Genomic DNA, 26,630 nt, shown 5'->3' on the forward strand with positions numbered 1-26,630 from the left:
TTTCTATTGCAAGGAAGGGCAGTTGCACAGGTTGGAAGGGAAGAATGGTGTGCTCTGGGTCGCTTCGTGGACTGTGGAGTTCACCTGTCTTAGAGTCTAGATAGCTAAAGTGCTGTAGTAACTTGTCTGAGTGAGGCCTTCTCTGTGTCTGCAACTGTTGAAATAAATGCCTGGTGGGTCTTTCAGCAATTTTTTTCCTTCCATGTGAAATAAGAAACTCTATTATGTTGACCTAAGAGGAGGTTTGGAGGCTCTCAGTTATTGCTGTGAGCATGCTGTGTACATGGCATAGGCCTCTTTCTTCTGACTATGTTTTCACAGGTTGTCATCAGTCAAGATGGGACTTTTTCTCAGGTCACACTTCTGCTTTCTCAGAGATCTTTTTTCTTCCAGTGGAAAACACTGCAGAGATCATCATGGTTTGCTATTGCAGAACTGCCAACTACAGACCAAGTTCCTTGTTCTTTGACATTGAATTAGATTAAGTGCAATCATAGCTTGTTCAGGAATACATAGGATTGTGACACAAGTATTCATCGTTTATGGGATGTGAATCAGAGATGCTGATCTAAATGGCTGAAGTCTCCCTTCCTGCTTGTACAGTGTTGCCAGGATGGGTGGCTCTAGTTTGATCTGAAATATCTCAGCAATCTTTGCAAAGCTGGGGAATTTCAACTGGGCTGCATCAGTCCCTAACTTAAGGGCAGAGGAACTGCAAGAGATAGTTCTGCCCAAGACAAACCCAGATGTGTGCATGGATCATCAAACAGCCTTTTCCAGCAAGAGCCTTCACAGAGCAGAACTCTGCCTGCTTTAACATACACACATGTGCAAGTGCCATAGTTCTGGTACTTGCATGTGTATGTCCAGGAATGTAAATCATGGTGCTTTGTAACAGCCTGGGCTCTTCCCTACTCAGCTGTGTGTACAAGGAAACTGTACTTTCCATGAAAATTATGGAAAAGACCAGGTTTCTCTCCACCCCAAATCAGTATTCTCACTGCAAAATGCAGAGGTTCTAGCTGAAATGGAAACAATACCTCTGCTCTCTGAGGTTGGCTAATTGAACCTGGCTAAACACACTCCAAAGGCCAGACTGGAGATTTTTCTAAGGTATTGTGAAGGTTGAAATGGCTGTAGTGCACAGATTAGGTAAGTCATGAAGTGACAAGACTTCTTTAAAAGGGTGTTTTTGGCTTAGAGCAGCAGTAGGAGCATTATTGCCTGCTGAGATTTTCTGAAGTGCCCAGGGTCCTGATTTCCAAAGTTTCGATGCACCCTAAGCATGGAAAATACTGCAAATCCTACAAAATTTTCAGTGGGAGATGTAGAAGTTTTTGAAAAACCCACTAGGAGTTTCTTGAATTCCTAGAGCTTGAAAATACTTAAAATTGCATTGTATTATTCCTTCATCTGTCAAATTGTAGGTTATACCCTAAGGACTGATAAAAACTTGAAATTCTTAGGACCTAAAAAGATCTGCCACAGTGGTATGGCTTATAAATTTTATAATTTAATTAGGTAACATAAATATCTGTAGCTAAAAAGTCATAGTATTTGTCCATATTCAAAGCGTATCTTATTGCAATATAGGTGAAAACAGTGAATAAAGTAGATAATTAGATTGATGTTATTTCAGATGTGACTGTGAGTAATCATTTTGCTGTGACCAATGAATTCCCTACCAGATAGCTCTACGTAACTACCTTTCATTGAAAGAGGGAGACCTTAGAGTAGTAACTAAAAGGGAGAGGGACTTTTCACAAGGGCATGTAGGGACAGGACAAGGGGCAATGGATTTGAACTGAAAGGGGGTAGGTTTAGATTGGACTTTTGATAAGAAATTATTCAGTCCAGGGGTGTTGAGGCACTGGAACAGGATGCCATGAAAATTTGTGGACTTCTCATTCCTGGAGGTGTTCAAAGCCAGGCTGGATGGGGCTCTGAGCAACCCAGTCTCCTGGCATGTGCCCTGCAGAGTGGTTGGACTAGATGATCTCTAAGGTCCCTTCCAACCTAAACCATTCTATGATTCTGTGATTCTACCTTCATTAAGTTAGGAACTTCATGAGATAGGAAGCCTTCTGTTTTTGGGAGTGAAAGTAACTCAGTCTGGACCTTTGACTTCGGAATGTTGTGGATTCTTTTGTAGTTTGTAGTTTTTAAATCGGGATTGGATGAGTATACCAACACATGTTATGGACCAGACAAAAAATAATGGGCTTTGTTTAGGGGGTTCTCAGTGAAATTCTATGACTTATGTTATGCAGAAAGACAGAGTAGATAATTGGAATTTTTCCTATTGCCCTTAAAATCAGTGAATCATTGTTTATTAATGACTGATTTGACATCACGTTATTGTCTTCACCACATTAAAAATATGCTACAAGCTGATAATATACTAATTAATTATTAAATAGTTTATATTGGGTAGTTCTCAAAACAAACAGTTAACTGTGTTTGAACTGAAAGGGATCAAATTCTCTGTGTAGCTCTCCTGCTGTTCTCCATATAAACATGAACAAGTTAGTATAAAGGAGTCAACTGGATTACTTAGACTAATTTATTACTTAGTCAGGATGAGGTGTCTTGTTGATGCAAGTGAGTAATTTCTGCACTTCACATCCGCTATAACAATACTAACAACTATTCATCTACTGCTGCTGGGACCATCCACATTGTTTTTTCCATACAGAAAACCAAAAATCCTCTAGAAATGTTCATGTCCAGTGTTCTTGTTCCATCTCTTTCAGCTTCTCAAATCCTACTTCCTTAACAGCACTTACTATAAAATGGATGAGACCTCTGAATGCCAGTATCAGAGGATCCTGAACTGTTTAACCACTTTGCCATCCTTTTATACTTTCAATTGGCTCATGATTATTTCAATCTTCAGTGCTTTGGGTTGGTGGATATCAGTTTGGAAAGTGCTTAGTGCATTGTGGTTACTTTTGGTTTTGTAACATTTTTTGTTTTTCTTTAGCCAATCAGATTCACGCCCTCCTACTCCTCAAAGTGACTCGGAATTAGTTAGTAAACCTATGGACAGAAGTGGACTGAAGGATAATCCCCACATGCACTGGGCATGGGGAGAGCTACCCCAGGCTGCAAAGGTATACAACGTAACTTGTTTAATTCCTGCTAGCATATATTGTGCTTTAATGGGGCACATCTACTTATTCTACTGCAAACTGCCGAAGAGGGAATGGATCCTTGTTTTACATAAAATTACAGTTTTTTATGTAAGAGAATTGCATCTTACTCCTTAGGAGGTATTGGATCTTACACCATGGATGTTCTCAATACTGATGATATACAGTAGAAAATTAAGAAGTACCTAAGACTTAGTTTTGTAAAAGTTGCAGGTGTAAAAACCAGATAAAATCAAACCCAATGTCCTTTGGTAAATCATCGAAATTCATAAATGGTCTTCAGATGGAAATTAGGTGCTTGGTGTTTGCAGTATGCATCACAAAAATTAAAATGTGTTCCTTGAGTACATAAGCATCTAGAAACACCTATATTTCTGCATGCCCAGACATGCTGTTCTCTTGGCTGAGAGGACTGGCTTGGTGCCATTTGGCCCAATTAGGTGGTGGGATCTGCAGTGTCCCAGCAACGTTGTCTCCTGTGCTGCCCAGTGACTGTGGCAGCTGTGGATGCTGCAGTTCCCTCAGGTACTGTCAGCTCCTTGTGATGGCTGTGGAGTCAGAGCATCCCTATGGGAAAGGGAAAGTGGGAGTTATTGTGCCTGCCCTAGGGTGTGAGAAATAAAGGTCAGGTTTCAGTGGAATACTGCAACTGTGGGGGCCAGGACAGTGCAGGGTTTGACCCTTCCTGCTGAAGGCTGGCTTCTCTGCAGACAGGAACGCAGGAGAGATGGGTTCACACACACAGTATAAAGAAAAAAGAAAATCCTGCTTTGCAGGCCAGGGCGGTGGGTATCTTGCTCAGAAAGAAGGCTTCTGTGTTCTGGTGATGGCACCAGAGTTATGGCACTATTATAATTTATCTTTAATTCACTGTAACTAGTGACAAAAACAGGGATGGGAATCCTGAATTCTTAGTTTCTTCAGAAGAGTTCTGGTCTCTTCTTTAACAGGCCAAGGATGAGCTGTACCATCAGCTCTGTGTTATTTTCCTCCTCATGTGTATTAGAAGAAAATTGGGAGCCATTTTCTGCTCATAGAGAACTGATTTAAGTGCACAGGTCCATGCAGGAGTTTCAAGTTGGCATTTGCAGTCTAGAATTCAGGGTTTCTCAGCAGATTTAGGCATATCTTTTTTATTCCAGTAACACAGCCTGGTCTGTGTTGCAAATCTGATTCCTAGAGGCTTTTGCCTCTGAAGTCCCTGTCTGTGTCCTTAAACGAGCTATTCTGAGTTGATCTGACCATACCTGAACTGGGAGTTATACTCTGGATGCTGTTGATCTTCATGTAAGAGTTGTTTGTTTGCTATGACGTGAAGGTTATAGCATCTATACAGCTGCTGCTGTAGTTCAGCTCCCCTCTGTAAGAACACTTCCTATCCCACACTCAGAGAAGATCTGAAATTTTTCCTATAAAGTGATTTAAAATCTAAATCTGGGGTATAGATGAATGACAATGTCCTGGTGCCTGAGAACATCCTGATTGTGCAAGGACTTCAGTCTGCACTACTTTCTCCTATTTGTCAAGGTTACCTCCTGAAGGAAAGCTGAGATTTTCACAGGAAGGGAGGAAGGCAGGGTGGGAGGTGGGGTGTGCAGGTGAGTGGAAAATGAAGACTGTAGAGCAGATTGCAGAACAAATCTTTCCTGGCCCCAAGATACAGGTGAATTTTGTGCAAGCAAACACACAGCAGAAAGGTCGTTTGTGCACTGTAGTCTCCATCTCAGTTAGTGATGGCTTTCTGCTGTGGTTGGTTATCCTGAGAATCTCATCTCACTGGAGTGAACTGAACAGGTTAAACTCTGGCTGTTGCATTTTTTAAGAGCTTTTCTTTATAATAATCTGTTTCATTTTCCTCACAGGCCAGTTCTTTGCTCAAAGCAAAGGAACCCAGCGTGGTGGACGTAAATCCTTCTGAAAACACTCACTTTCGGGTCATCCAGAGCTCTCCTATAGAGGAGCTTAATACAGTGTCTCCTTCGCCTGCCCTTGGACAAGCAGATGCAGCAACTGCTGATGAAAGTGAGCCCTTACCAGTTGAGACAAATAAGCCAGAGACAGAGTCGCCAGGAGCAGCTGTACCACCGTTGCCTGCCAATGAAGAAATAAAACAAGCTGCAGCTTGCTCAGCCCAACCGACTGGCAAGACAGATTCCCCTTCGAGAAAGAAAGGTAAAGCTGTTGATTCTGCACTTTTACATATATGATTTTGTCTTCAAATTTCATGGTGGTAAAGCACCTCATTGCCATATAAATTAATCTGTGCCCTGGAGACACTTTCAGGTCTGGAAAGGAGTAAGGTTTGGAAGGAGCCTTCAAAACCTGAGTTGTGCAGCAGGCTGTTCACAAGAGATATGTATTAGAAAATTCTCCTTGGTCTGGAGTTCTTGGCAGCTCTGTGCATATGAGCAAGACTGTGAGCAAAACTTGCTTCAATTTCATTCATGTTTGATAGATTCAGGGGGTTCACTCTGTAGATAAGCACTGTGTAGATCTGCTGGTTCACCTGAGTTATATGTTGCTGATAACTGTGGAAACTCTGCTCTAGTAAAACACTGTAGTATGCCTTTTGCACAAACAGCAGTTTTGCCTTAAAATGAGCTGCTTTTGTTTCACATGAGCCTTTTCAGTTCTGTGTGGTAAATATCGTGTCCTGCATATGTGAAATATAACTCCATCTACTTTTCTACTTCCTAATTTCTGGGCTGTATATTAATGATATTTTATAACAAGTGTTACAATCTTTACATGAAATTTATTTGCTTACAAATTTTCTGTTTTAGAGCACTCATTCTATAATTATATAAGCTTTATATAAGCCTAATTTGTGCAGCTGCTTTTTAATCAGTAAACATAGAAGTTTCTTAGCTTCTTCCCCATGCATTCCACTGTCTCTGAAAACAAAAAAAACCTAATGTGTTACTCTGCTTACTATTCAGTATTTGCATAACTTTTTTCTAATTACTTTTCTGATATTTGGTGTTGAAAATTGGGATAGTGAGAGGTTGTGCATTTGAGAATCAATTCCAAATTAGTTTTTGGTCCCGCAGTGGTTACTTGTCTAGATGTACTAGCAACAACAGGACAGTGATGGCTCTGTGTGTTGGTCCTTGTGACAGACTTAAGAGCGTTGTGTTGTCCCCTACAATGGTGCATGTGCACAGGCAGCACATCAGCTGTATGTGCTCAACAGTGAGTTGTCTCCTAACAAGCCAGTTATAGTGTGTTAGAGACTATAGTCTAGTCTGTTACTTCCCTTTTGCAAGGAGAGATTGAAGATTAGGAGATTAAATGCTCTGACTGCCATACTGTGACATTAGGCCTCTGCAGATACTTAGGTTTTCCTCTTGCTGTTTTCCTGCAGTGACCACTGACTTCTGATTCTTAGTGATCTTGTCTGGCATAGGGAGTCTTCAGCATGTCTCAAAACTAGTCCTCTGCTGTCCCATTTTGTATATTCATAGTTTGAACAACTTGTTTTGAAATTTTTGGCAGTACCATTCTGTACAAATACAGTTCACAAACTGTTATAACTTGTCTGGTTTCTCAATCTTAAAATGAATAGTTAAACAGTAATAACAGTTCTGGGTTGTTACTCAGAAAATATTAATTAATAGGCTGATTTGTGCTGTTCTTTACAGACAAACGAAGCCGGCATCTTGGTGCTGATGGTGTCTATTTAGATGACCTCACTGACATGGATCCAGAAGTTGCTGCACTTTATTTCCCCAAGAAGTATAAGTTTTTTTCTTATATTTTTACTTTTTAAAGAGCTCTTGTCACCTTCCATATTTAGATCAAACTCATTGCCAACCAGATAAGACCTCTTTTTCAGAGTCCAAGCAGAGATGAAGGTAGAAGGAAAATAAAACTCTAGAGAGGAATATTAGAGCTTTTGGAAGGTGCTGCATTTGGGCCTGAGAAGTGTGCTTGCAGCTTGTTTTCTGTTTTGGTCAGTTAAACATCATATATTGATTGTAGATCATTATGTAATATACACTGATGTTTATGAGTGTTACTCACATGTCCTTGGAGAGCAGTTGGCTTTGGGATATATTTATCCCCGTGTCCTGGCTTATTACCATGAAGAACATATCTTACTGTTAGCAGTATTAGCAGAAAATTATTGCTCTAGTGTTGCTCTACTGTGGGTGATCACTTATAAATATGAATGTGAGAAAATAATTTCTGGAAGATCCATGACAGAGTTATATATGAAAATATTGCACCCTGAGCATACGATTTCCAACTCATTCTGATCTTTATTAGATCCTCTTGTAACATTTATAGCTCCTCTTTCCACATCATACTCTAGTCATTTGACTAAAGTCATTGAACCATAACTAAAGTAGCTTGTGTATTTTATTTTTCTTATTTGCTTGCTTAAAATCAGCTGTTGTAATATTAGCATTTCAAAAAAACTGGAAAAGATTAGTTATATGGAGAAAATGTCAGACTGAAAATTTCTTAAATGCATTCTTATAAATCTGGAGTGAAAAGCACAGTTTGATGAGCTTGAATTTTGTAATAATTATCTCATCTATACAAAAATTTTAAGTGGGCATAATGATTTATTGTTTCTTAAAATTTTAATCCTAGTAGTTTATATGTAGAGTGTTTTATTTATAGATACATGACACATAAATACACAAACATACACATTTTTGTTTGGGTTTAGCTATCAGTTTATATAATTAAACATATTAGTTTATTATTTAATTTACATTATTCTTGTTCCCATGTGCTGTAAAATTTAACGAATTTTTTTACTTTCTTTTTTTTTTCTTTTTTTTAATCTTAGTATGCACCAAATGTATACAGTGCTTGTCAAAGGGAGTGAATTTGGGAAGGAATACATGAAGACTGAATTCCTGATTTTTCTTTTCCAGTGGGGATAATGTCCAAAGTAAGAGCACAAATGACACGGGGCCACGGTCAGCCAGCCACTCTCCACAGTCTGTTGGGAGCTCAGGTGTTGACAGTGGAGCCGAAAGCACCTCGGATGGAATTCGGGATTTGCCCTCCATTGCCATTTCTCTCTGTGGAGGCCTTACTGACAACAAAGAGATAACCAAAGGTACAGAATGATTTTCTGAATTGCAGGCATTTGCTGGCAGCCAGGTTTGAGCATCACAGCCTGAGGCTGCAGAGCCCTCCTGTGGCTGTGCTCAAAAATGTGTTGAGAAGATAAATACTGGCCATGTAATAATCAGTCTTCTAGAACTTTTTATGCTTAGAATAGTAGACTTATATAGAACTTACTATTTTTAACATGTTTTAGTAATCCACTACATACAAAAATGTTTGAAAGTATTTTATTGGTATTTTTATTTCCTGATAGTGCTATGTTTTGTATCACAATAGTGTTAGTGGTGCTTTTGCCACTTGGTATAGTATATAGCTAGGAAATTCACAGCTGTTGTCAGGAATGAAAAGGTGGTCTGTAAATGAGGACACGAGGATAGAGAGTTGGAATGCTCAACATGAGTTCCCGTCTCAACTCCAATTTCTTGTGTAACTTTTAAGTACATCACCTACAATACTCTATTCCTTAAACTTCCAGTGGCATAAGGAGAAGATAAATGTGTTAAGACTTACACTTCCTGCAGTATTGTGGCATCATAAAATCATATGAACCTAATGCTACACTGATTGCTGCTCAGAAGCTTTTTATTAAAACATTTCAAATATACTGTGATTTATTGGAGTCATACTGTTATCTGAATCACTTGTAAATTTTATAACTTTTCTAAAAGGAAGTTTTCCTCCCTCATAATTACATCCGTGAGCTTTCACTTAGATTGTATGTTGAACAGGAAGGACACCCAGAAACAAAAAAACCTGTGTACCTGAGAGATGCTATGAGGTTTAGGTTGGCCCATCTCAGGCATCTATAAATGCATGCTTTACAAATGTAACTTTTTCCCCCCCCAGAAGAATTCTTAGAACATGCAGTCACATACCAGCAGTTTGTGGACAATCCTGCTATCATCGATGACCCTAACCTTGTGGTTAAGATTGGAAATAAGTAAGTATATTTCAGAAAAGAAAAAAAATTACTGTTGTAACAAAGACACTTCTGTGGCACTTCAGTGCATTAGATAAGTTTAGCCATAGCTGAAAAACAGGTTTTGAATGTCTGTAGCTTGGATTCATCCAGAAAGATTCAATTCCATGGTGAATTCAGCCCCTTCTAGTTACCTTTCCTCCATTAAATTGAAAGTAAAGAGCAGTTTCAAATGACCTATTAGAGCTAACTGACACAATTTGAATTTCAAGAAGCTGCTATTAAATGCTGATAGTATTCACACTCAATGGACAGAGTAAAAATTAAATATGATATGAACTTGCTAAGGCTTGCCCTGAGCCAGTTTGAATAATTAATATTTGCAGGGATGTGTCAGTCTGCTTGCAGTCACTCAGTACCCAGCAATTTTTTTGTATGTACTGAATATTTTGCTAATACGCCTCTCTGGAGGCATTGCTTTTCAAGACTTGTCAAACTTCAACCACTGAGGATGAGACATTTCTGCAAGGCTAAGATTATTTCATGTTTATATTGCCAGCAGCAGGGCAGCGCTGTAGTCTATGCCATATGCAGATGCAGCTATTTGAAGGATTCTTTAACTTAAAACCTTACATCTGGCAAAGTGTTAGAGGATAGAGGAGACATCATGGCATTGTGCTGCACTTAGAGGATTGGCTACCCTTAGTCACAGACACTGCCTATGCAAATCTCATGTACTGGGTGTATTGTGTATGTTATGGCCTGTGTATGTTACCTGACCCTCTCTGTGCTCTGAGGTGAGTCATTTCCTGCTTCCCTGACAGAGTCATTTGGATTTGATGATAGTATTTACCTGCCTACTGAATGTGTTGGGAATAAAAGAGTACTTAGTGAGGATCTTACTGTCATATTCTCTGAATGTTGTGTGAGCTTGAGCTTCCCTAGGCAGTGGATACTGTAATTGTCCTACTGTCTGTAGCAAGAGTTGACCCCTGTTCAACATGTAATAGCAGAAACTTGACATTCTACAGACTACATCCCTTGACTTTTACGTAGTTCCTTGATGAAAAAATGGAAAACCTTGTAAAAAATGTGGCTCATGCTGTGATAATGAGGTATAGTAAGGACATTAGCTGGGTGGGTGGTTGCCAGAGAGTTGTGGTCAATGGCTCTATGTCCAGGTGGAGGGTGATAATGAGCAGTGTCCCTCAGGGCTCTGTCTTGGGACTGGTGCTCTTCCGTATCTTTATCAATGACGTAGACTGTGAGATGGAGCACACCGTCAGCAAGTTTGCAGATGACACAAAACTGAGTAGTGCAGTTGAATCAACAGAAGGAAGGGGTGCCAGCCAGAGGGACCTGGACAAACTTGAGAAATGGGCCCATGAGAACCTCATGAAGGTCAACAAGTTCAAATGCAAGGTGCTGTGGCTGGGTCAGGGCAACCCCAGGCATGAGTACAGACTGGGAGATGAGCTCATTGAGAGCAGCCCTGTGGGGAAGGACTTGGGGTTCTGGTGAATGAAAAGTGGGACATGAGCCAACAGTCTGTGTTTACAGCCCAGAAGGCCAACCACATCCTGGGCTGCATCCAAAGCAGTGTAGCCAGCAGGTCAAGGGAGGTGATTCTGCCCCTCTACTCAGCTCTGGTGAGACCCCACCTGCAGTGCTGTGTCCAGGTCTGTCGTCCCCAACACAGGAAGGACATGGACCTGTTTGAGCAAGTCTGAAGGAAGGACACAAAGGTGTGTTCAGAGGGCTGGAGCACCTCTCCTATGAATACAGAATGACAGGGCTGCTCAACCTGGAGAAGAGAAGGCTCAGGGGAGACTTCATTGCAGCTTTTTTCTGCTTCAAGGGAGCTTAGAAAAAAGGAGAGCAACTTTTTACATGGGCTGATAGCGATAGGGTAAGGAGGAACAGTTTTAAACTAAAAGAGGAAAGATTTAGATTAGATGTTAGGAGGAATTCTTTACTGTGAATCGCTGGAACAGGTTGCCCAGAGAAGTGGTAGATGCACCATCCCTGGAAATGTTCAAGACAAGGTTGGATGGGGCCCTGAGTAACTGGTCTAGTGGCAGGTGTCACTTCCCTTAGCAGGTGAGTTGGAATTAGATGATCTTTAAGGTCCCTTCCAACCCAAACCATTCTGTGATTCTGTGATGACTTGAGGAATGTATGACAAATACCCTTTCTAAAGGGTCTAGCTTCTCTTACATACCCTGAGAAGTATATGCCATAAATACCTGTGGAATAAGATGGGTCTGTTATTACTAGTGCAGGCCAGAGTTTGACCTTTGTTTCATGGCTTTAACGTGCCAGATGATAAATACGAAGTAGATTGTGAATTGGGATTACAATTGTCTCTCTTGCATGCCCAGGTACTATAACTGGACGACAGCTGGTCCCCTTCTGCTGGCAATGCAGGCATTCCAGAAACCTTTGCCAAAGGTGAGATTGAACGTGAAGATTGGTAAGAAGAGGAGTTGTGAAATTATGCCATTGATTAAGGGAGGGAAGAGAGTTGTTGTACAAGAGAACACAGTACTATCTATCCACACATAACTGTTTGTCTAGCCTATGCTAAGGGCTAAATAAGCCGGACTAAGTTTGATTTGTGAATAGTGTTTGGCTGCCAGGTGATTACAACTATTTTGAAGAAGAAAACTTCCTTTTTTACTTCGTTAATATGGATTGTAAACATGTTGGCCCATGTTAGTGTTTGAGAAAAATCATCTATGAGTGTGAAATTCAGTATGTTCATATTTTTTTTAGTGGTTGATGTGTATTCTGAAGGCTGATAACTTTTTAGGCAGTGCAATTTTAGTTTAGTGGAGAAACCGGTATTTATAGTTGGAGCAGTCTGTATGATTGGGAAGATTTACTTGGTTGAACTGTACCTCTGAAACTAAAATTACTCATTTATGCTACCAGTCATCCTACTGGTTTTCTTCATGACTTGTTATTTAGAGTTTTGATTTGCTATAGTTATGAAACTAAGGAATTGAAATACTAAGATACTTTATTAAAACAGACACTGTAAAGTGATTGAAAACTGAAGTTTTTGCAAAAAGAAATCACTTGTGTTTTGCAAAATAGACTTAAATGCATGTCTAATTTTAAGCATATGAATTCTCTCACTAAAAGTCAATAGGACATCTGCTTGAAGTTATCAATATGTTTGAGAACCTCTTTAAATTGTAGCTGTTCTCAGTGGTGGCATTCCATTCTCAGTAGCTCTGTTTTTGTTATTTTGTTTAAAAAGATGTCATTTACTCAACTTTATTCCTCTGTAATTTCTTTTTTGACCTCATATACTTTAAATAATACAGTGGAGAGAACCTAGGGAAAAACTGAGAAAAGGGGTGCATTGTTCCACACATTAGCTGAGTGAAGCCTCCCTTTACTGCTAAGAGTTCTTTGAATTTTTTTTCAATTTTTAAAAAATCACTAATGAACATCACAGCTTTTTCTTTTGGTGACTTTGCTTACAGTGGAAGCTAGCATCTCAGAAAGGCAGTAGCTAAGCTGTTCCAGGGCATACTAAACCCTGTGGCCACCTTTACTATAATATTTTCCCTTTTCATCTTTTGCTACTCTCTGAGTGAAAGAATTCAACTCTCCTTGTTGCAATGCATAAGGCTCTAGTCGTTATGGGTATTGAAAGAAACTTCTCTACTTATGTCTAGTGCATAGAACCAATGAAAAGTATCCAGGGTTTATAAAAAAAAAACACAAACAATTCTAACATTGTCATAAAAGCTAGTAATGTCTTCGCTTTTTTTCTAAACTGGTGATTAATGATGAACTTTGCAGTTATTTTTAAATGAGAATAGCCATCTTGCATGTCAGTTTTTTACTGTTTTGCATGACAGCTCCTTCAGAAAGTGATATTTTTCTTTTTTTTTAACATATAATTTGTACTAAATAACTTAAAAACAGTAGGTTCTCCATTCTAGACATTATACTAATATCTCTTTATGCTTTTTTTCTTCTTTGATTTGGTTTCTTTTTCATTTTCCTTTTAAATATACCATAAGTATTCATGCTTAAGTTACTTCAGAGCAGCTCTGGATACCATTAGATTTTGCTTTAGTAGAATGTATGGTCCACAGACAGTATGTTTACTTTTATTCTATTTATTATCAGTTAAAATTGTGTGTTTGGCACTTTTTCTTTTACATATATCAGGTTGTCCTTTGTTTTGGGCCTTTTTTATGTTACCATCCATTTATCACAGGCAACTGTGGAATCTATAATGAGGGACAAGATGCCCAAAAAAGGTGGAAGGTGGTGGTTTTCATGGCGAGGGAGGAACAGCACTATTAAAGAGGTAAGTTTAAGAAGCAAGCAAGAGTTTCTTTTTTGTTGCAATGGGAAGGCTGGGTATCTCCATATTCATCCCTCAGAACTTTACTTCAGAAAGCAACTTAGTAGTCAATTTGACTGAGGATATAGACATTAAGAGATATTTAAACATGGTCTGGAGTCTAATTTCTTTTGACTTCAGAAAGCTTTGGATCAGACCCTACCTGAAACATTTGACTGAAGAGTTTTGGTTCTGCCTTTATTTTTATAAAGAAATCTGAGGCAGTATTATCTAATCTATTAAATCTCTTTTTGGGAACCTAGAATCAAATAGTTATGCCACTAATTTAATGTTTTAACGCAGATGACCTACCTTTCCACAACTTTCTTTTGATAGTTGAGGAACAGACATATTTATGAGTAGTGTGAGCTGTAAAATTCAGCAAAACCTAAGATGGAAAACTGTATATATATGTTAGTTTGAAAGTCTTCTGGAGTTTCTTTTCAAAGCATTAAAAGTTTGTGGTAACAGTCTTAAAGCCATGGATGAACATTAAAGAGCAGTGAAAAAACCAAAGCTTTATATGAAATATTGATCTCCTGTCTAGACATATTTAATCTTTAAAATTTTCTAATAAAACCTCTTCATATTAATTTATTCTACTGAAGCATTAGTACTTGAGGGGAGAAAATGACTTCTAATACAATTTTATGGTTATGCCTCAGTCAGGAACTTCTTCAGCCTTGAAATAACCATTGTACTGCTCTGTGGATATGGGCTTCAGAGCATGAGATTTTAGTTTTGTAGTTGTTTGAAGTTTTTAGAATTTACCTCTGGAAGTATTTGGTTATCTCTTGAGTTGTAGAACTATTCACTATTTAAAAATCTTGTGGAATGACAATCAGTAGTGTTCAGGATTTACTCAAGAGCAGTTTGGAGAGTTTTATTGGATTAAAAATTTTAATGATTCTATGAAAGGGAATTGCATTTTTTTCCATCTCCGGAGTCATACTTTGCTTTTTCAGATGAAATCTAGCTATTTGAGGTGTATGAACTGAGTAGTTATGGAGTTGATCCCAGAACTTCAACAGTACTAGATATAAAATCTGATATTTCTCTACTTCTTCCATGCGAAACTAAATCTCAATTACTCTCTGGGTTTTATATTTTAATTTTTTAGGTCTTTGAACAGCCTACATTCTTTAAGGAAACCATGAGATTTTACTTTACCTACAAGCAAAGGAAACAAACATGCTGATAGGCAACTATCAGCAAGACAAGAGGGCATGGTCTCAAGTTGTGCCAGGGGAGGTTTAGGTTAGATGTTAGAAAGAATTTCTTTACAGAGAGGGTAGTCAGACATTGGAATTGGCTGCCCAGGGAAGTAGTGGATTCTCCATTCGTGGAAATTTTTAAAAAGAGACTGGATGTGGCACTTAGTGCCATGGTCTAGTAACCGCAGTGGTAGTGGATCAGGGGTTGGACTTGATGATCTTGAAGGTCCCTTCCAACCCAGCTGATTCTATGATTCTATGCTGTTGATTTTTTCCAAGTTCATACAAGACAGAATTTGATTTTCAAGTGTTTTTCTGAAGACATTTGCTTTCTGCTCAACAGGAGATGCCTAGCTACTCATACTTGTGTTTTTACAGGAAGCAAAGCCAGAGCAAGATATGAGTGAGAGTGGACTTATAGAAGACTCTTCACAGATGAGCAGGGCAAACAGGTATCCTCAAAATTATCTGTACCTCAAATAAGCAAGAATTACCTTTTAAAAGTGAAAGCACCTCGTATATTTTGATCAAAGAAATACTGTCTCAGTGAAATAAATTTAGTTTGTTACTAATTGCACAACGTAAGTGCAGATAGGAGGGCTCTGCCCGTGGCAGGGTTGCAGACTTAGTGGGTGCACCCTGGCATTTCTGTGGTTTGGCTGGCAGCTCTGTGGCACACATTCCCATTTCAAGGGAACATCATGGATGAACCCATGTTTTTGTCAGATCCCAGTTGCCAAATTTTTCAATTTACTTGAATTTATGGCCTGGCCACTTAAATTGTTCCTGCATATTTTGGGAAGTTCAGGGGCCTAAGACTTTCCAGAGTGTTCTTCACAGATGATAGCCATGTTTTCTGTTCCTTCTTTCAAGGGTTGCAGGAGTCTCTTCCTTCTTGTGCTCCAAACGAATCACAGTGTATAGCCAGAATCTCACCTTTAGGAAGCTTTCATAAGATGAGCTTTAACTTGCTTTGGAGGGATGAGTTACCCAGGAACAGCTCTTCTACCTTGCCCCTTTTCTGGGCTTACAGATCTTAATGTAAAGACAGCTCATCTATGTGCTGTCTAAACTTACAGTTGAAAAGCACCAGATTCAAATATTCTCATTATGTTAAGTTTGGGAGTCACATTTCTGAAACAAAAAGTCATTAGCTGTTGTTCTTTCTGGTGGTCAGCAGCTGCAATCCAGGTGAATGGACTGGAAGGAAGATTCCTCATTCTGTAGGAGACTGGCTATTGTCTCTCTTGCCTCTCTGCGATTGAGAACCGTGGAATAAATCAGGAAGGCTGATTTTACTTTTAAGGATGACACATGACATTTAGATCTGTTTCTTACATGGTTGTTTAAAGATAAGCTTTAAAGTGGGATTAAGACTTGAAGCAGACTAGATTCTGAAATTGTTCTTTGTTTAAATTTTAACTGACCTTAGAAGTCTGTAATTAAAAATTTACTGTTTGCCATCACAATGTGACAAGTGGGATGTTGAGAAAAGCTTTTGAGATGAGGTGTCACAAAAAGATAAAATAGGCTTTTAAATGTTGCTAGTCACGACATACAGTACCTTGATACTGGGTCAAGACTTCCTAACATCAAACAGTGTCCAGGTGTGATTGAATAAGAGGTCAAATGCTGATTGTTTTAAAGATAAGATTTGTAGGATCTGAAAGAGTATTTTACCTTCTGCCTACAGTGATAGATTTTTTTTTTTTACTGTAGGAAAACTTTTTCTCTGAAGAAAAATACCCTTAACAAATCTCTAAAAAATGGTTGTACCAGAAAAAAAAGACCCAACCTATACCAGTGCATATTTAAACAGAATAGTGTGAGGGAGCTCAGGTTTTATGACTTTTCATCCTTGTATCCTGAATGGGATAATCCTGAAAATTCTGGAAAAGAATAATCCAATAAGCTGAATTTAGTCAATGAAAGAGAAAGATGAGTTACTTTCTATAATAAAATTTCCACCACCTGCATTTCTTTTTTATTAATTTTTAAATTCTTTGGGGAAGGAGAGAACGGGTAAGAGAAAACCAGAATAACAAATACATCTCTCTTCTCCTGAGAACAGAGTATTTTTTGTAGTTATAGTATCTGGTGGGTATTATTTTTTTACCACTATGAGATTTTTGAGTCAGTACAGCACATTAATTTATATTTGTTAAATTTAAATAGTGAAAACAAGTGAATGGCTAGAGAAATCCAACTATGAATAATGGGGAACATTAATGAATGAAAATTCAGTGCTTCATTGATATATTCAAAGTCATGTTGTGAATGACCTCCTGTGAGACAGTACTTGGAAGCAGAGAATCAAGGACTTACTTGGTGACTCACTGTTAATGCATTTTTAATGGATACTGAGATGCATTTACTGACATGATAACATCATTTTCTGTGTGTGCAATGTTCCAGAATAAAAGATGAATCTTCTTCAAGCGATGAAGACCCTAGAGCTGCCAAACAAAACCCTGGGTCGTTACAAACCAACTCCAATCATCTCTCATTATTGTCTGGAGTCAGTTACAAAAAATCACTTCGACTCACTTCTGACCAGCTTGTGAGTTAATTTTACGTCCTTGTCCTAAATGTCATTTCTAGTACAATATGAACCACATTGTTATTCAGGCTTGCAAAGCTTAATTACCTCTCATGTCTTCCATTTAATTCTCTCTCTTGTTACATTTAAAAAAAAATCAACTTTCCCTTTCTCTTTTATATATTAAGCATGAATGTTGTTCCTTGCAGCAAGTGCTGGCATTCAGAGGTGGGATTCCATTTAGAAAAATGCCAAAATTAAATTCCGAAGTATGTATTTTTCACCTGTGTAAAAGTGTACTGGAGCCACATCATTTTTTGTAGTATATATAGTGTGTATATGTTTACCCACAAGCCTCTCTGTTTTCTTTTTTTCCTTTTCTCCTTTCCTTCTTTCCTTCTTTCCTTTCCTCTCATTCATAGGCAGACAGTCACATTTTGCATAAATACAGTTTTCTGTTAATAACTTGTAAAAGAGCTGCTTGTGAATTTACCATGAGGCCAGACTATTAACTGCTTTGAAGCCATTTCTTTTCCTCTGTGACAGAGGTGTTTTGACTAATAGTGACAAAACTGTTTCAGTTTGGTGTTCTGTACATTTCAATTTGATCTGGAAAAATGGGCTACTTCAGGAAAATACTTCTTGTCGTCTTACCTACAGGCAATCAGTTTTCTGAAGGAAATGTACACAAGGTGTACAACATTAAATAGCCCATTGCTCACTGCCTCGATAATTTGTAAGAAATACTGAATTTTTCCCAAGAGATAGATGGCATGTGTTGGTAATTTTCTATAGCAAACAGAAAGCGAGGGTGGCATAAATATATTGGTATGTTTCAGTTTCAGAAACCTTGCAGAAATTAACTGGAGCTAAAACTGCTCTTAAATTGTTTTCTTGATGAAACAGTGGCTGAGACTGATCAGTTACCCATCAGTTATTCTTCATTCCCACCTCCTTTTCACTTTTTTACTAATTGAAAAACAGCCGTGAAAGTTAACTAAGAAAGATACACTTAGAGTATTAAATTCCTACAGGTTTGGGGAAAATGAACAGGTAGGTCCACAAATAAAGTCAAATCAATAGTCTCTTGTCCAGCATGTCACTGAGTAACACAGGAAACAGTGAAAGTCAGCAAAGTGGGAGAGTAGAGTGAAGGATATTTAGTGGAGACTGAAGGGTAATAGGTCATGTGGTGTGAGAGGTAGGTTATTATATGAAAGAGATGAAATACCACAGAACACAAATCCCCATATAAACAGTCTTAATTAGAGTTTATGGAACTTCATGTTACTCACATGCCTTGGCATGTGTATCTATATCTCAGAATAGAAAATCCCGAGAGATGGTCCCTATTCCACCATTTGTTGCTGTTTATGTGAACATCTGGGGATTTTATTTTTTTTAAATATACCTTAATTGTGAAACAGATTTTTTTTTATTTACTTTGTTCTGTCCTATATATCAATGTCTAATATACACAACAGAGGACAAACCTCTGCTGTCCTTATTTAGACCACAGCTCTGCTGAAAGCAGTAAGATTCAGTGTGACGGAGGCAATGATCATCTGTGGCTTTGTATTTGCACTGTGCCCATTTCACATGTTCAGTTTGTTGATCATCTTGCTGATAATGTCTTGCAGAAAAGCTTAAAGCTCAAGAATGGCCCCAACGATGTGACCTTTAGTGTTACAACACAGTATCAAGGCACTTGCCGCTGCGAAGGCACCATTTACCTATGGAATTGGGATGATAAAGTTGTTATTTCTGACATTGATGGAACCATCACACGGTAAGTTCATGAGCAGGGAGAGACTTTATCTGCAAGGACAAGTTGCCCTTTAGACTAAAGGCAAAAATAATTAACAGGGAATTCTGAGTCAGAGAATCATTACATTCCAGTGTTTTCTGAGGGTGTTTATTTTTTTAAAAAAATTTGGCTGTCAAACAGTGCAAGAATCCTTAGCTGAATTCTTAATTTAATAAAGATACATGCCATATGTTCCCATTATTTCTCATCTATTGGTGTTTCATGATAGTATTTACAGTAGTATTGGAGGACTTTCTGCAAAATCCTAACTTTTTTGCTGCATGACACTTACGAAGCGCACTTGCTGCATTAAAAAGAAGAAACACGAGAATTTTGTTTTAGAAGAAATTACTGGGGCATTCCAGTGAGAGGCATTATTATTATTTAGAAGACAAGACTCCAGAATCAGTTTCAGAATTAGAATCTGATAGAAAGTTTCAGATCAGTACTTTGGATAAAAACCCAGAATTTTGAAGTGACCAAAATGATTCACTGACTCGCTGATTTTTATTTAGTTAGTTATTTAACACTGGGGAAAACAATTGTGTGTGGAACAGAGGAAACACAAAAACATTGTCTTTTTAAGTGAAATGCTTAGATTTTGTTTTTAAATCAATTTATTTCAAAATGAAACTTAACTTTATGTAATGAGAAAAAAGAACGAGGAAAAATAATTTCCAAGAGTAATCTGGGAGAAACTAAAACACTTGATTTAAACTGAAACTCTCTTCTTTCTTGTGATTTATCCATTGTATTGCAGACTTCTTTTTCAGTGTAAACTTTTGTTTTTTAAGCTTCAGTAAAGTTAATGGGATCTATTCTTCACTCTGTTGTTGAGCTGCCCAGAGTTACTTAATCACTTCACCTTACAATACCAGTGCAAATCCACCCTAAACTGCTGCCCAATGGTTTTCCCTCTATGATGCAAGATATTCAGGGTGTGGACTTGTTGCTGTGTATCTGTACAATGCTTAGTCAAGCAAGGTGTCTGTTTGCACCATTTGTTATTATACTGTAAATAATTTTCTCATATAAAGCAGGAAATATATTGAAACCAGAATAAATATTTCAAAATACTTCATATGTGACCAACTCCTGGCTTTATGTGGAGAAGTTTGAAGTAAGCTAGAATGTGACTTATCTCATGCTCTCAATTTCCCGTAAACTTCCCTTATGAATATATTTGGTTTATTTAGAAAATATTTAATGTAAACCTCAAAAGGTATGCTTAGTACTGGTGGCCTCCTATGTGTCTGATTGATGGCCTATGTGCTGTAATTTCCATGTTACTTTATGGGTCACAAGTTTATCTGTCTTGGGGCACAAGAGTAATTGAAACAGTGTGGCCAACGATGAACACATCAGTCTGTCTCAAAAGAAAGGGGAATAAAATAATCCTCCTCCGATTACAATCCGTGCCTTACAGAAAACATTTTCGTTTGCTGCTAGCCAAGTAAGGTAGTGGGGTTTGTATTATCCTCAACTATTATTATAAGTGTTGGGTTTTTTTCAGTTCAATTATATTGTTTTTTCTTTATTCAGGTCAGATACTTTAGGCCATATTTTACCAACTCTTGGCAAAGACTGGACACACCAAGGGATTGCAAAGTTGTACCATAAAGTGAGCCAGTGAGTATTCAGTAAATCTGTTCATGCATCTGTGGCTTGTTTGTGTTTATTTATATGCACATAAAAATTACAATTTCTCTTAAGTTTCTCTTAACCTATAAGGGTAAAAATTTCATCAATATCTTATCACTTCAGTGATGCTTACACAGTGCAGACATCTGCTGCATGGTGTCCAGAGCAAAACCTGCTTTGTGATACCAAAAGCAAAAGCCCCCTATCTATGAGTAGTGATTGCTCTTCCAACCATCCCAAACAGATACTTGCAGTTAGTTCCAAAGACTGTAGTAATTTGAACGAGTTATGGAGTTGCAGCGTGTAATTTTTTTAATACTGATGATTATACAATTTGTTTTGTTATTCCTCTATACAAGTGTTCGTTGCTATTCCATTGTTAAGTTGAAATGTTAGGAAGGATCAGTCTTAAAATATTTTTGTGTCATTGGTTAATTTTGAGAGTAGGTGATAAGTAAACATTGCTTAAAGTACAATTTAAAGTTATTGAAAGTCAGTAAGGCATATGCTGTGAACAACCTAAGGAAAAGGCTTTAACCTGGCAACACCAGTTACCATATTATAATCCAGTAATTGACCTGCACTGATGCCTGTTGGTCCACAGTGATAAATAGTTTCCATGCCATTGGAGGAGGTAAAGGATTGGATTCATCATGTTTAGGTGTGGCTTTTACATTCTCCGTAATCCATGGAAAAAGGTGGGCATCTTCAAAAAGTGGCTCAGTACACCTGAGATCTAACCATGTTTAGAAAAAAATGGTTTTTCCCATTAGTTATTGAAGAAATATTGGGCAACAGTATATCAGCTGTGCTCTAGGTCAGTTAATGTCATTAACAAGAAGACTATCTGGGTATTACCTAGAGCAATATATTCCAAAAAATTGGGGATGTTTCCTCTGATGAATATGAACAGTAGAAAAACAATCAGACAGTACCAGATCACATGGGGTGATGTGTGGGAATGCTTCTAGGTGAGCAAGACTGGTGCAGAAGTACAGGTGTACTGTTGGTTCTGTTGATACATTTTACAATGTAGTCAAGCCATTGTGTACACTGGAAAGGCAGAGTATGGTGAATTTTGTAATTACCCACTGAGAGAAAAAAGGATATGAGGAAAAATTAATTGATGTCTGAATGGGATCAGATAAAGTATCTTATTTTAATTTTTACAAGGAAGATTACTGATTGCTGTTTTCTTTTATTATATTAAAGTCAGCTTTTCTTAGATATTCAGATTACCATAAATGTACCTCTAGTACACATCACAACTGTCCTCTTAGTTAATCTGATTTGTTCTGTGTGCTAGGGTTATGCTAAGGTTCGTTTATTGCTTTTTGTTTTACATGGATGATGAATTATAAATTATGGATGATGAAATCTAATTATACCAGAGACAGTTGTCTGTGTGTAAACATACATGTACACAGAAAAGACAAGACAGCCTGGGAATTCACATGCTGAGTTCTGTGTATAAGCTTTGCATTACATTTGGTGAAAATGTTAATTAATTTTTTTAATTGCAGTTGTTATTTCTGTGCCTACCAGCACTGTCAGTTGTTAGGGCTTTGGTGATCATAAACATAGGGGAAAAAATAGATTTGAGTCATGTTGGTTTTCAAATTACTGAGTTAATTACGTAGTGGCTGGATATTACAGCTGAACACCATATAAATGTTCAGTAGTTAGATCTAATGACCATGCGTGCACTGAATACAATATGTCTGTATTTTATGAACAGTAATTTCTTTATAGGAATTGGAAAGTAAACTGCTATTAAGTTGAACTAGTATCAGATAGGACTCTGTTCTACCATGAACAGAACCAAAGGCAACCTATGACTTCTACCAAGACTTATTTCAATGTCAAGTTAAGGATTACTTCTCATACTGTATTTTGAAGTTCAAATTTGTTTCAACTTGAACTAATATGTTACTGCTGCACATAAACTAATCTGTTTTTGTAGAGGCCCAAGAGGCAGTAATGCAATAGTCTTAGTAAAACAAAGACCTATACACCATTATCTGTTTTATGCCAAGTGTTTTCATCTTCACAGCTGTCATTTCAGTTAATTCATGGTTCTACCATGCAGGGGTGGATAGGAAACCATGAGGAGTCATAAGTCATGAGAAGAGCAGAGATAAATGACCCCTCTTTAGGTGCAATCACAAAATGCAGTGGAACTAGATAGGTTTTAATTATTCAAGTTTCTGACAAAAATGTTTTTATTCCTTTTAAATCAAGTTACGTTAAACATAAGTCTAATAGCCATGACTTGGTTAATGTAAAAGTAAGCCCAAAAATTATTAATACTTAAATACCTGCTTTATTTTTACAGTAGTTTCTTCTTTTGTATCTGCTCACAGAAATGGATATAAGTTTTTGTACTGCTCAGCACGTGCTATTGGAATGGCAGGCATGACCAGAGGATACTTGCACTGGGTCAATGAACGAGGAACTGTGCTGCCTCAGGGGCCAGTGTTGCTGAGTCCAAGCAGCCTGTTCTCAGCTCTTCACAGGTAATGCAATTTTACTTTTATGCAGAAAGAAACTGCAAGGTTGGTGGAGGCTGAATTCTCAGCTTTTTTAAATGGGAGTGCTTGAAATAATTTATGATTTTTTTTTCTTACATATTGGTGCAAAATTTCACTAAGAAGAAATTTTGTTAGAGAAAGACCAAAATTCAATAGATAGTTAATAGATGGTTTTTGTAGTTTATGTCTTAGATGTATATTGAGGCATGTCTGTGTTCTCTGTTTACCAATAGCTACTGCTTGGTGACTTCATGTGTTTAATATTCATTAATTCATGGCTAGGCTTAGTGAATGAAGATTTGGGGGGGGCTCTACCCACATTTGCTGCAAGTGCACTGATCACTAAAGAGGCCAATGTGAGATAGACAAGTCCGGTTGCAAAAGGCACAGCAGAAAGACTCCTTGGATGGAATCGGCAAGACACGGTTCTTTCTACGTTGTCATTTCTCCTCAAGAGTGATCCTGCGTGCGTTCTCAAAGGAAGCAGCAGCGTTATAGATGGTGTGTCTCCAGACCTCGTGATTGAAGGCCAGAGTAGACCAGTGATGAAGATCAAAATGGCCAAGGCTGAGATGTTGTTTCAGGGAGTCCTTGTATCTTCTCTTTGGGGCTCCTCTCTTGCGGCAGCCAGTGGCAAGTTCACCATAGAGCAGGATCTTAGGGAGGCGGTGGTCCTTCATCCTTGAGACGTGTCCTGCCCAACGCAGCTGTGTTCTCAGTAACATGGCCTCAATACTCATACACGTGACAGTTCGTGGGCAATTAGGGCAGAGTGACGCTCAGGACGTCCACTATCCGCAGTATCAAGCATGGCTCTGATGTTCCAGAATGCGAGTGTCAATTTGGGTACAACTTTGAAGGCAGATGTATGCCTTAGTCTCTTAATCTTTGTTTGACCACAATTAGAAGATGCCCGTTGGCTGCGGTTAACCAACCAGGTGAAGGGTGGAGATGAGCTTTGTTTAGGCCACCTTTTCTGGGCCCCTCTCTGTGTGGAGCAAGCAGTGCTGTCCTTGGAAAAGGCTGCTTGGTCATTCAGGATGCTACCAAAAGAGACTGTCATCTCTGGGGTCACTTGACCAGTGTCCTGAACTGCCTGCATGCAGGGGTTGGGTTGGGTCTGCGGCTTCCAGTGCACCTTTCACCTGCTGTTTTGACCCTCACCTGTTGCTACAGGGCTTTACAAACATGGGTATAACCTTCAGGCCTGTGCAATGGATTTTTCAGGTGAGACGCAGCATGTGCAGAACTGGACCCACCCTTTAATCCTAAGGTTCATCTGCCAGGGCCGAGCGAACTTGGACGGTAGCAGTGAGGTCCTCAGGATGTAGGTTTAATTAGAGTATCCTCTTAGCTGGATGGCCTTACAGGGTTAAGCAAGCTCCATCTGCCCGGGTTTGGAAATAGAATTGTCCTTCTCCTGGGATGACTGCCAGGAGACTAGTGAGCCCATTCTGCCCAGGAGGACATTTTAACTGACCCTTCAGTTTTGACCTTTCTGGCATGGGAGACCCTGCCGAACGCATGTACCTTCACCAGCATAGCTCACAACCTCATAGGGGGTGTTTAATATGGTGTGTATTTAGCTATAGGAGAAATGTGGACATTTTAATAGCAATCCTTCTTGTCTTGATCTGTAAGGTGTTCCAATTGACATAAATGTATTTTTGTGTGAGATTATTTCTTATTGGGTTTTGAAGAAATTTGTGTGAAAATGAAACGAACTTTTTATGTGCCTGATTGCACTGTGGAATTCTGTGTGGACAGTGTTAGCTTTTCTAGGTGTTGAATTGCAATAAGTGAATAAGAATAGCACAGATTATGAATATCATACCTTCTTCCTAATTCAGTGAAGCATGTCAAGTGATTACTGAAAATATTTTAAGCTAAGTTAAAAGCTGCTGTGACAGGATATATCTCATTAGAATTTTTAATGGAAGGTTGTTCAGATGTTCTCCTGATTGAGTGACATGCTGCAGGCAATCTTACCAGTCACCTTCTAAATATAAGAAACTGTGGAGGTATTACTGTGCACTTCTCAGACTGATTAAACAATAAATGCAGTGAAAAGGTAGTTACTGTTATCTTATGCTCCTCATATCTAGAAATACATTTAAAGTGATACTATTTTTGGTATCTTGTTTAGACTAAAGAATGCCCATCTTTCAGTGTACACTGTGGTAGCTGCTGTGGTGTGTGGGCAATAAATTACTGCGTTGTTATCCATAGATTTAATTATTCTAGGTTTGAAATCAGGTGTATGCAAGGAAAGATAGTTTTATTTGTCTATTGCACATTCTCAAACTTTGATTTATACACGGATCTCCTGTTCCAAAGGGCTGTTTTACTCCTATGAACTTTCTGTCCTATTCACATGTTCCTTGACATATGTGTTGGTGCTAGTATCTGGGATTCTGAGCTTCTTAAGCGCTTTTGTGTCATGCTGGCATCTTCCTATGTTATGGGAACTCCAGACTCTGCCACCTGCTCAGTCTTCTTGCCAAGAGAAGCTGTTGTGAAAGGGCTTTTGCCCAGGGATGAGATAACTGCTCTGTTCACTAATGAATTTTATATTCTGTAAGGAGAACTGAAGAGAAATAGAAGATTCCTTTATTCCTTAACTTTTGTTAATTAGCCCTGATGGAGGACCCTGACTGTAGAAGTATCTTAACAGGCTGAGTTGCTTCTAGCACATATGGTGATTGCAGTCCTTTTAAAAATAAAATTTTAAAAAAGACGCTATACACAGTGAGGGCTAATGTAATCTCTGAATCATTCTGCACTTCACAGGAGGCAGTTTATTTGATGACAGTTTATGTCTCAGAGGGCTTGATTTAGCTACTCCTTGTAATCCACCATCCTTGCTCAGTAACCATCTTTGCAATGTACGTTTCAATAGAAGTTCCCTTGGATTTATTTACTGTGCCCATTAGGTAAGCTTTGGAATGCTTGGTTTTTGTCTTCATGAGCACTCTGACTTCCAAAAGAAGTAAGAGAAGAGTGGGTGCTCTGTATCAGTATCCAGCTAGGCAAAAATGTTGAATAAAGAAAATAAAATGTTTTGTTCTGTATTTCATGTGTACTTATTCAGCTTCCCTTTTTTATAATTTCAGGGAGGTCATAGAAAAGAAGCCAGAAAAATTTAAAGTTCAGTGTTTGACAGACATCAAAAATTTGTTTTATCCTAACACAGAACCCTTTTATGCTGCTTTTGGAAACAGACCTGCTGTAAGTAATAGCTGAATTTATTTCTATTGCAGAGAACAGAAAGGTTGCTATTATTTCATGGTTCTGTTGCATTAGAGCCTAGAAGCTGTAAATGAGAGTTAAGAATATTTTCTTAGGCCCTGTACTAAGGAAAATATAAAGG

At 38.3% G+C, this 26,630-nt stretch overlaps 1 protein-coding gene across 6 annotated transcripts in view; it reads left to right on the plus strand.

Moving 5' to 3' along the window:
* LPIN1 (lipin 1) overlaps positions 1-26,630 on the plus strand; it is a 79,509-nt gene that overhangs the window by 46,553 nt on the left and 6,326 nt on the right. For 5 of the 6 annotated variants that reach the window (XM_032684322.1, XM_032684320.1, XM_032684323.1 and 2 more), the window contains 13 exons: positions 2,984-3,113; positions 5,015-5,324; positions 6,794-6,887; positions 8,042-8,229; positions 9,087-9,180; positions 11,541-11,610; positions 13,400-13,492; positions 15,121-15,194; positions 17,158-17,302; positions 18,922-19,070; positions 20,631-20,717; positions 23,093-23,245; positions 26,374-26,488. In XM_032684322.1, coding sequence (XP_032540213.1) covers positions 2,984-3,113; positions 5,015-5,324; positions 6,794-6,887; positions 8,042-8,229; positions 9,087-9,180; positions 11,541-11,610; positions 13,400-13,492; positions 15,121-15,194; positions 17,158-17,302; positions 18,922-19,070; positions 20,631-20,717; positions 23,093-23,245; positions 26,374-26,488 — 1,702 coding nt within the window. Of the gene's footprint in view, positions 1-2,983; positions 3,114-5,014; positions 5,325-6,793; positions 6,888-8,041; positions 8,230-9,086; positions 9,181-11,540; positions 11,611-13,399; positions 13,493-15,120; positions 15,195-17,157; positions 17,303-18,921; positions 19,071-20,630; positions 20,718-23,064; positions 23,246-26,373; positions 26,489-26,630 lie in introns of those variants that run through there. The other variant, XM_032684326.1, reaches the window with a different exon arrangement.

This window comes from Chiroxiphia lanceolata, chromosome 3 (assembly GCF_009829145.1).
Source record: "Chiroxiphia lanceolata isolate bChiLan1 chromosome 3, bChiLan1.pri, whole genome shotgun sequence".
In the NCBI taxonomy this organism is placed as follows: domain Eukaryota; kingdom Metazoa; phylum Chordata; class Aves; order Passeriformes; family Pipridae; genus Chiroxiphia; species Chiroxiphia lanceolata.